We start from the raw sequence: 10934 nt of genomic DNA, 5'->3' as shown, positions 1-10934 counted from the left end.
AATGACATGGATATACAATAATAATGACACAGTTAAGGAAATATGCATAATTTTTAACCTAATAATAAAATATATAAATGTTTAGTAAACAAACTACAGCATTGTGTTTATTTTATTTGAACTTTTATTTTGAATCCGACCGGAACTGACTCCATTCAATCAGACAACACACATCCAGGAAGGAAGTATTACCAATTCAGGACATTTACACGAGTTGAAGTTCCTCATAAAAGCATCAAGTGTGTTATCCTGAATCGTCTCCTTTGTTTGAAGTGTTTACTGGAACACTTTACGCACATCTATTAATTTAAGGTAAGGAGTTTGTTATTATTTAATTCTAGGGGCGCGTGAGTTATTCTAACCCTACCTGTTCGACTTCCTGCTACAATGTTTATTTTCAGTTCTTTAAATGGTTACGTGAGAATGAAAAGCACAGTGTCTAAGATCACGTTTGCTCTGGAGATGTAATTAAACAATAACTTAACTTGGTCCCTAGATACCAATTTAGAATAAACATAATGGAAAATTTGGGATTTAAAGGGAATCTCTTCAGCATCATCATATTTTCCCCTATATGTAATTCTATGGATCCAACAGAGATATATAGCTGATCATTGATATTAAAAACTAACGTAGAAATACCATTAAATGATGACTTTTATTTCGTATCAATATAATAGATCCCCGCTGGTCAAGGGGGTCACAGTCCAAGACACCCCATGAATGGTGATTAATGGTTGCATTTATATAAAATATTACACCAGGAGTCTTCAACGTGTTCTAGGCCAAGTACCACCAAATTGGAGTGGGGACCGGAGTTGCGCGTTATAGAAAATATATGATATAAATTATATCAATTTGTCTGACGGTAGAGCTTTTAATGCTATCGTAATATCGCGATCATGTATGTGGTTGACACATTCCAGCTGCATCATGCATATTTGACCGCGACAAGCGAACAAACCCTCCTCAACGCACTGTAGCATTCTTGCTTGCGGCTAATGTCCCTCCACAGAGAAAAGTCAATTCTAAGCCAACGATCCTCGCCTCCATGGCAGCAAATAAACTATGTCTCTTGCATTACCGTTATCACTGGAAAAGGGTGAGGAACAGCTAAAGATGCTACACTACACACCGTAGAGCTCTTGAATGTAAACAAAGCTGGGCGAATGCATACACATGTTGCCAGTAATAATACCAAGTATAAAATCAGTATGGTCAATACTACATATTGATTGATATTTTTTATCGTCTCTAAATCGTTTGTTGTTTTTATTATTGTTTACAAACTCAGGAAATAAGTCTCGAGACACAAATGGGCTTTAACGGCAAACATCTAAGGATTTAAATCAGAGCCCGTAGTAGGTAATCATTTTATTACTCAATTGGTATGTGTTTTTGTCGGATTATAATTGTGATCAAAAATTAAATAATTCAATTATTTTGAAAATATGAGGTATCAGCATTGGTATGACCAATACTGCCCTTGTAACTACTTGGTATTGGATCGGTATCCAAATTTGTAGTATCGCCCAAAACTAATATAAAGTATCCAAACAACAGAAGAATAAGTGCTTAGAGCATTTTAACAGAAAGCGACCAGCTGTTAAGTTAACAGTAAATCAACAAGTAGATTAGAATTAGTTTTGAGAAAATAATACAACTGGAAATGACACAATATGTTACTGCATTCGTCGGCAGCCAAATTAGGAGTCTTTGTAACCTTTTTTTAAATGGTTCTATTATCATTTACACACCAAATAATATATCGTGATATACATTGTAATCGCAAGAGGGTGCAATATGTATCGCAATATAGATTGTAGGGCATAACACCCATCCCTGGAGGGGACCCCCTACTTTACTATCTTGTACAAAAGTATGTTAGTTATGGTTCTACAGGTACCTTGTTAACCTAGGACAGGGATTCTCAAACTGTGGTACGTGTACCACTAGTGGTAGGCGGACCCCATCAAATGGTACGCTGAATAATCACTTGATTAAAGTACAGTGTTTTATTTTACTATATTCAAACATAGTGTTACTGTACAAACTGTGTGTAATGTTACAGTGGCCGGAAATATTTAATATACGTGTTAAATAACATCTCTGCCTTGTTTTCAATTAATACTTAGGCCTACCATGCTACTGTATTTTAATGTTGCTCAATACTGTTGTACTTGGAGTTTTTTTTTCTAAGGTGGTACTTGGTGAAAAAAGTTTGAGAACCACTGATCTAGGGTTTCTGAGGTAGAGGGAAGGCCTGTCTCTTTACTGCTTGTTCTTTTTTTTCCGCATTACACAAAAATATATGTTTCCGATCCAAACACTAAAGCATAACTACAGTAGCTTCTAGCTGAGAATGGGCTATTGGCCCATCGCCGGTAACCATTGTGAGCGTTGTGATTGGCACAGCAGCAATAGGGACAGGCAATTTAACCTGTTTGAAAGAGCTGCTGTGTGTTGCCGAATGTGTCCATAGCTGATGGAAAGACATCTTTTACCTCCATTCATCAATGTTGAATCAATATCAATGTGAGGGAAAATATAAAAGAAAGGGAATATAAAAACTATTTTGAAAAAAAGTTTAATCAACCAAATATTTAACGCTTACTGTATGCCTTTAACAGTTATTTAACACATTTTGATCTCAATTTTACACATTATGAAACAATTAGAAGCATACACTGTGCAAAATTGTACTTAAAAACAGTGCTGTTACACAACATCATGTCTTGTCAAAGCATCTTCCTGCTAGAAAATGTTGAGTCAATAGACTGCTGATAGCGCCATCAAAACACTTTTTAATTAAATTTCATGAAAGAAAACTAAACTAACTAGACTGTTTGCAAATTAAAGCAGAGTAACTCATGCAGAAAAATAGAACTGTATTCAGGTAAGTCTTGAGTTTGGTATACACATGATTCTGTTCTTGGTTAAGATGGGATACATGGTAGTAGAGGACCAAAGCGCCACAATGCTGCACCTAAAGAGAACCCCTGGCATCCGTTCCTGGTCTCTTTGTGTTGGTAAGTATGTCTGCATGTAAAAAAACAAGTATTAGATATATATACACAGCAAACTGACAACCTTTTTTTTTTTTTCACAGGAATGGCATCAATTGGGTTGGCGGCTGCATACTACAGCTCTGGTACACAAAATAAATCTACATAATCTGTTAGTGTTAAATATAAACATTTTGAAACCTTGCTCAAGGCACTAATTTAACTAATTATCCCATTTGTCACGTTTTCTCCACAGATAGCATCTTGTGGAAGCTTTTCTATGTGACTGGCTGTCTGTTTGTGGCCATGCAGAACATGGAAGAATGGGAAGAGGCCGTGTTTGACAAAGCTAAGAATGTGATCGAACTAAAAACCATAAGTTTGTACACTTTAGTGCTGACGTTGAGGAAAAAGGGACAAGAGAAAGGTAAGTTGTGACAGAGAGACGGGGTTATTTGGTTATCTAAAGTGGAACCCGCTATAGTCGAGCCCGCTCATGTAGCTTTGTCGAACAAATCAAGTCCCAGTCTGTGGTGTTATCAATATTACTGAAAAGTGGCTGCTTAAGTCTCGCTGGACATCAAATTTAAGAACCAAAGGATTCATTTCTCCGATTTAGTTTTTTACGCATCTGCAGTTCTACTGTCAACTTTCTCATTATCACGCAGGGGCGTGAAACAGCAACTAAATTACACTTACTTCCTGTTTCTGTACAAAATAAAAGCATGACACTGTTCATCCAGATTCACACACAGCAAAGAATCCATTGCATTTTAAATGTTAGCCACTGGAAGAACCATTTGCGCTTGTACACAATCTTATTGTTATTGTTCGAAAAACATACAGTCGTACCTAAACTTAAAAGTTTAATTGGTTCTGTGACGGAGCTCTTAAAGGGGAACTGCACTTTCTTTTTAATCGTTCAGAATCATGAAAGACATGTACGAGATTTTTTATTTTTTTTACATTCTAAATATTAAATAAATATGATCATAGCTTACAATGGTGCCTATGGGATATATTATAATAACATGTAACGTTTATGTATTTTGATCATTTGCATAAATGATCAATGCAAATGGAGGACAATTATTATTATTTTTTTTTTAATTTATTTATTTATTTGACAGGGACAGTACAATTAAACATTGCTACCCATGGGTAAACAATGTCAAAGTACATAAGACTTCTAGCCACAGGCTAATTTGCTACCCTCGTCCAAGGTTAGGCTTTTAAAAAAAGTTGAGAAAAGTGAAAAACACATACAAAAGGATTAAAACAAGTACAAATAAAAATACATGAGAAATAATTGGCCCCATTTGTCCATACTCCATCCAGTTCGAGTGCTCACACTTCTGATTTTCCTTAAGACACTCTTTCAGCCTTAAGCCGCTTTTTCATGATGTCAACAAGCTGCTGTAGGTTAAAAAAAATTATTCATTATGTTTCTGGCCAGAGTCACAAAAAATGTGCAAGCAATTGTCAGTTTTTATTTCAACAACTGCCTATGTCAACATCAGCCAGCCAGTCGCAGGAGCGTTGAGCTAAGCGGGTTCCACTGTATTCGTAAGTGCAAAAATACAAATCTAATTTCTATTTATATTTTTTTCCCCACTATTAAGTTGTGTTGGACTTGAGACATCTGCATGACGTCTGCATCCAAGAAGAAAGGGTCCGTTATTTGGGGAAAGGCTACCTTTTGATGTTACGTCTGGCTACAGGTTTTTCCTACCCCTTGACTCAGAGTGCCACACTTGGAGGGCGCAGGTAAATATCAACTACTAACAGCCCACCAGATACACTGGAACCTTTTATAGTGAAAGGTCATCTTATGAAGTTGTACAATTCGTAAAATTTACACAATTTTGGGGTAAGAGTACAAATACAAGTTCAACATATCACAACCACAGCAAACAGAAGTTGTGTGAAATAATCTGTTTTCTCGTTCTGGCCTTACCGTTATAGTATGGTATGTTTTTTTGGTTTGTTCAGATATGCCTAATATGTTACATAAGAAATATCATGTCGTTTCACTTGCTCAATTCAACATTTATTTATCACTGATAATTCATTCACAGTATTCATCTGTCACATGTTGACACAATATTTTGATTGCTTATATTCTGTCATTACATTTTTGTTTTTTTCCGGTGTAAAGGAAACAAATAATGTATTAAAAAAAAAAGAAATATCTATAAACAAATAAGTAAAAAAACAACAACAATATATAGCTTCTGTTGTGTTAAGAAAAAGGCAGAACTATTTTTTTAGAAATAGGGATGAAAATAGTAATAAATAATTAATTCTAAATAGAAAATACACTGGAATGAATGTGAACCACTGTGGCCACCATGTGGTCTTTAATAGTAATAGTAACCCATCCATCCATCTATTTCCTACCGCTTGTAACTTTTGGGATCGCGGGGGGTCACTGGAGCCTATCTCAGCTGCATTCGGGCGGAAGGCGGGGTACACCCTGGACAAGTTGCCACCTCATCACAGGGCCAACACAGATAGACAGACAACATTCACACTCATATTCACACACTAGGGCCAATTTTAGTGTTGCCAATCAACCTATCCCCAGGTGCATGTCTTTGGAGGTGGGAGGAAGTCCGAGTACTCGGAGGGAACCCACGCAGTCACGGGGAGAACATGCAAACTCCACACAGAAAGATCCCGAGCGCAGGATTGAACCCAGGACCTTCGTATTGTGAGGCAGATGCACTAACCCCTGTCCACCGTGCTGCCCAGTAATAGTAACATCCATCCATCCATCCATTTTCTACCGCTTGTCCCTTTTGGAGTCGCGGGGGGTGCTGGAGCCTATCTCAGCTGCATTCGAGCAGAAGGCCGGGTACACCCTGGACAAGTCGCCACCTCATCACAGGGCCAACACAGATAGACAGACAACATTCACACTCACATTCACACACTAGGGCCAATTTTAGTGTTGCCAATCAACCTATCCCCAGGTGCATGTCTTTGGAGGTGGGAGGAAGCCGGAGTACCCGGAGGGAACCCACGCAGTCACGGAGAGAACATGTAAACTCCACACAGAAAGATCCCGAGCGCAGGATTTAACCCAGGACCTTCGTATTGTGAGGCTGATGCACTAACCCCTGGTGCACCGTGCTGCCCAGTAATAGTAACAATGGTTCTTAATTATAGAGATAATATATTTTGTAGTTATTTTTTACACCTATATGAAATTGGGATTGCGTGTTGCGTGAGTGGATTATTTGGGTAAAATGGGTTTTGAAATACAGTAAAGTACATTACTTTAGTGAAGTGAATTACAAACCCCGTTTCCATATGAGTTGGGAAATTGTGTTAGATGTAAATATAAACGGAATACAATGATTTGCAAATCTTTTTCAACCCATATTCAATTGAATGCACTACAAAGACAAGATATTTGATGTTCAAACTCATAAACTTTATTTATTTTTTTGCAAATAATAATTAACTTAGAATTTCATGGCTGCAACATGTGCCAAAGTAGTTGGGAAAGGGCATGTTCACCACTGTGTTACATGGCCTTTCCTTTTAACAACACTCAGTAAACTTTTGGGAACTGAGGAGACACATTTTTTAAGCTTCTCAGGTGGAATTCTTTCCCATTCTTGCTTGATGTACAGCTTAAGTTGTTCAACAGTCCAGGGGTCTCCGTTGTGGTATTTTAGGCTTCATAATGCGCCTCACATTTTCAATGGGAGACAGGTCTGGACTACAGGCAGGCCAATCTAGTACCCGCACTCTTTTACTATGAAGCCACGTTGATGTAACACGTGGCTTGGCATTGTCTTGCAGAAAATAAGCAGGGGCATCCATAGTAACGTTGCTTGGATGGCAACATATGTTGCTCCAAAACCTGTATGTACCTTTGAGCATTAATGGCGCCTTCACAGATGTGTAAGTTACCCATGTCTTGGGCACTAATACACCCCCATACCATCACAGATGCTGGCTTTTCAACTTTGCGCCTATAACAATCCGGATGGTTCTTTTCCTCTTTGGTCCGGATGACACGACGTCCACAGTTTCCAAAAACCATTTGAAATGTGGACTCGCCAGACCACAGAACACTTTTCCACTTTGTATCAGTCCATCTTAGATGAGCTCAGGCCCAGCGAAGCGGACGGCGTTTCTGGGTGTTGTTGATAAACGGTTTTCGCCTTGCATAGGAGAGTTTTAATTTGCACTTACAGATGTAGCGGCCAACTGTAGTTACTGACAGTGGGTTTCTGAAGTGTTCCTGAGCCCATGTGGTGATATCCTTTACACACTGATGTCGCTTGTTGATGCAGTACAGCCTGAGGGATCGAAGGTAATAGGCTTAGCTGCTTACGTGCAGTGATTTCTCCAGATTCTCTGAACCCTTTGATGATATTACGGACCGTAGATGGTGAAATCCCTAAATTCCTTGCAATAGCTGGTTGAGAAAGGTTTTTCTTAAACTGTTCAACAATTTGCTCACGCATTTGTTGACAAAGCGGTGACCCTCGCCCCATCCTTGTTTGTGAATGACTGAGCATTTCATGGAATCCACTTTTATACCCAATCATGGCACCCACCTGTTCCCAATTTGCCTGTTCACCTGTGGGATGTTCCAAATAAGTGTTTGATGAGCATTCCTCAACTTTATCAGTATTTATTGCCACCTTTCCCAACTTCTTTGTCACGTTTTGCTGGCATCAATTTCTAAAGTTAATGATTATTTGCAAACAATTTTTTTTTATCACTTTGAACATCAAATATGTTGTCTTTGTAGCATATTCAACTGAATATGGGTTGAAAATGATTTGCAAATCATTGTATTCGGTTTATATTTACATCTAACACAATTTCCCAACTCATATGGAAACGGGGTTTGTATATTTATATAGTGCTTTTCTCTAGAGACTCAAAGCCCTTTACGTAGTGAAACTCATTATCTACAAATTTCAAGCTACATTTAAGCCAGTATGGGTGGGAATGGTAGCAGGTGGGTAGTCTTGCTCAAGGACACAACGGCAGTGAGTAGGATAGCGGAAGCGGGGATCGAACATGGAACCCTCTCGTTACTGGCATGACCGCTCTACCAACCGCCTTTAAAATTCAGGAAATTGATTAATAAAGCAAACAGACACATCTGTGGAAATTATTCTAGAAGGAGAAGTATATATTGATTTTTTAAATATTATACACTCTTTTGATACACTCATTATGGGCACCACTAGGCTATGTAGTTTGTTTTAAATAATTACATTGTTCCTTTTCTTGAGAAGTGGCAATTTTAGGGGTTTATTGATACACAAATGTTACATTACCTAACATAGAATAAATCAGATGAACATATCACACCAAATAGTTTTTGTAATACCGGTACATATTTAACATTTTAGGGACTTTGTGCACACACTGTAAGAAAAAAAATAGAAGTTGATTTTATTCATAGTCAAAGTTTATTTATAAAGCCTTTAATCACAAATGACTCAAATGGCTGATGGTCTTTAGAGGTTCTACTGTGTATGAGACTTTTGGGATTTAGGGCTATATAAATAAACATTGATTGATTGATTGATAAATTTTTTGTAATATGCTATGCATAGTTAATGATTTTCAAGTTGCATAAAAGTGAAATATGAATCATCTGATTACTGCTTTTTTCCTTTTTTCCATTACTTGTCAGCGATGTGGAGGCACTCGCTGCACTGCTGAAGCGCTTCTTGGGGCTGGAGGAGCGGCGACAGCAGGATGACAAGGCAGAGTACGCAGAGGCGGACGCGGACTCTTTGGGTAACAGTAGTGATTCAGACGAAGAAAAAGAAAAACCTTGACCTTAACACGGGGTATAAAGTGAAAAAACTTTAATTTGGAAAGGACGGATTTTGGGACGTTACCACTGTGCACACGTAACATTGGGTGAAGTTATTATGATGCCTTTATTGCATGGTATGATTACCTTCATACTTTAAATACATTCTTGTGGGTTTTTTTTTTTTTTTTACAATTTGCCTTATTTAGGAAATTATTTGTTTGTAGGTATGTTGGACTTTTCTGTCTAATTTACTAAACACTGCAGATTGCAGATGAACTGTTTCTTCCTACTGAACTCTAACCAGTATTTATTGTGTACTTTAACAGAAAGAGCTATTCTAACAATTTACTAAACCTCCCAGTTGGTTTTGGTTTACACACACCCAGCTGTCAATAAGGATAAATGCATGCACAAACTGTAGTTAAGAGTACATTACTATATGTGTGAATTTCCTCTGCCTGTTACTTCTCTGCTTGTTAACCAAATACATATACCAGGGCTATTCAAGTAAATTGTTTTGGGGGCCACATTTTTAGAAAGCTAAGGACCGGGGCCCGGTCTTTTGCCTTCACTATTAATCTTATTTTGTTAATTTCTGAGAACCAGCGTCCTTTAGAGGGGACATTTGATTTTGGTCTATTTTTTCAGGGTTACAAAATTATTGTTGTAAATATAGCCTTTCCTGTAGAACAGTAGTGTTCTCCTGTTTTTAAGGACCTACTGCAAAATACCCTTTTGACCTCAGGCCCCAACTTTTTCAGTACAAATCGACTAAGGGCCCACTTACTGTTAATATTAACAAAAAATTAGTAATTTAACTCTTGGATTTAATAATATTCATTAATCATATGCAACGTTCTTACAGTTTAACAGGTCTAAACCTTGTTAAATGATATAAAACCAAAGTGTTAATCACAAAGATCTTTTTTTTTAATCCATAAACCACCACATACAACAATATGCTGAACAAGGGATCAGGTTGATAAATACTAATCGAATATACTGCAAAAGAAGGAACTCTTAACATTTTTTATGAAAAACCATTTGCATATGCAGCGCTGAAATAAATAAATAAATTCAAACTGAATCAATAAATAACAGTTATGTATCGGTCAAGAGACTGATGCATTATGCGTGAAGTGGTGAAAAAGTGTATAAAAACGCTGCGGCCCAAACAGACTACAGATGAGAAACAAGTCATACATACATACTGTAACTGTACATATAGGTATATGTGTATTTTTTCTCTGTTTTTTTTAATTTACACACATCGGCCCCCAGATGCATTTTTTTCTATCAATGTGGACCCTGAGTCAAAATAATATACCAGGTCTTTCTTATACCATGATTATTTCATATACTTATACAAGGAATACAGTCATTTATTAAAGTGAACATAACACGGGTCTCATTTGCTCTTTTTCCACCAAATGTCTTTTCATGTTTTTCTCGCTCGTTTCGGGTCCTAAATTGCTGTGAAAGTGTACCAAGTTGTCGGAATACCTACTCAGACCTCTTCTGGTCAGGTGAGATGCATGATTTATGTTCAACAATAAACTTAAAGGAAGCAGGGAAGCGAGGAAACAGCAGGCCACTCGATGATGTAAACATTGGGATACACGGAAGTGATCACGTCGCCACTATAAATAATTTGTCTGTGTTAGCGCTTATAATAACAATGTCTCTAATACTTGGTTAATATTCAAGTCACGAAATGTAAACAGAGAACTGTTGCCGTTTTTTTTAATGGTTATTTATTGGATTTTATGGGCAAAATAGTGGAGCTCCCATTGGCTCTGCTTTTATTTACGTTTATTTAATAGTTAGAATGCATTAAAAGAAAATCCATCCGTCGTCATGTCTTTCATAATGATTGTGAACGATAGGCAAAATTCCCAAAAAGTGTAGTTCCCCTGGAATTACAAACAATTTAATTCCACTTCCGGTCATTTCAATTCAATATCCTGTGAAGTGGAGCCAAGTAAATTTTGTAAATTTGTCCAATGAATTAGAATTGTGAATTTGGAATTTTGTACAAGCCTGCTGTATCTATATTTTTGTTTAAGAAAATATTGGTAAATTGTTGAATTACTGAATTAGGCCTTTGTTAGAACATACATACATAC

General features: G+C 37.3%; 1 protein-coding gene across 1 annotated transcript; it reads left to right on the top strand.

Moving 5' to 3' along the window:
* Positions 1-162: 162 nt before the first annotated feature.
* Positions 163-10838, top strand: cybc1 (cytochrome b-245 chaperone 1). Its single transcript, XM_061967237.1, has 6 exons — positions 163-312; positions 2942-3029; positions 3110-3151; positions 3262-3432; positions 4628-4772; positions 8680-10838. Exons 2-6 carry the CDS (start codon positions 2942-2944, stop codon positions 8825-8827), a joined length of 594 nt encoding a protein of 197 aa, XP_061823221.1. The 5' UTR covers positions 163-312; the 3' UTR covers positions 8828-10838.
* Positions 10839-10934: the final 96 nt, after the last annotated feature.

The sequence above is a fragment of the Nerophis lumbriciformis genome, linkage group LG11 (genome assembly GCF_033978685.3).
Source record: "Nerophis lumbriciformis linkage group LG11, RoL_Nlum_v2.1, whole genome shotgun sequence".
In the NCBI taxonomy this organism is placed as follows: Eukaryota; Metazoa; Chordata; class Actinopteri; order Syngnathiformes; family Syngnathidae; genus Nerophis; species Nerophis lumbriciformis.
The sequence above is the reverse complement of the archived record's forward strand: the minus strand, read 5'-3'. Positions and strand labels throughout refer to the sequence as shown.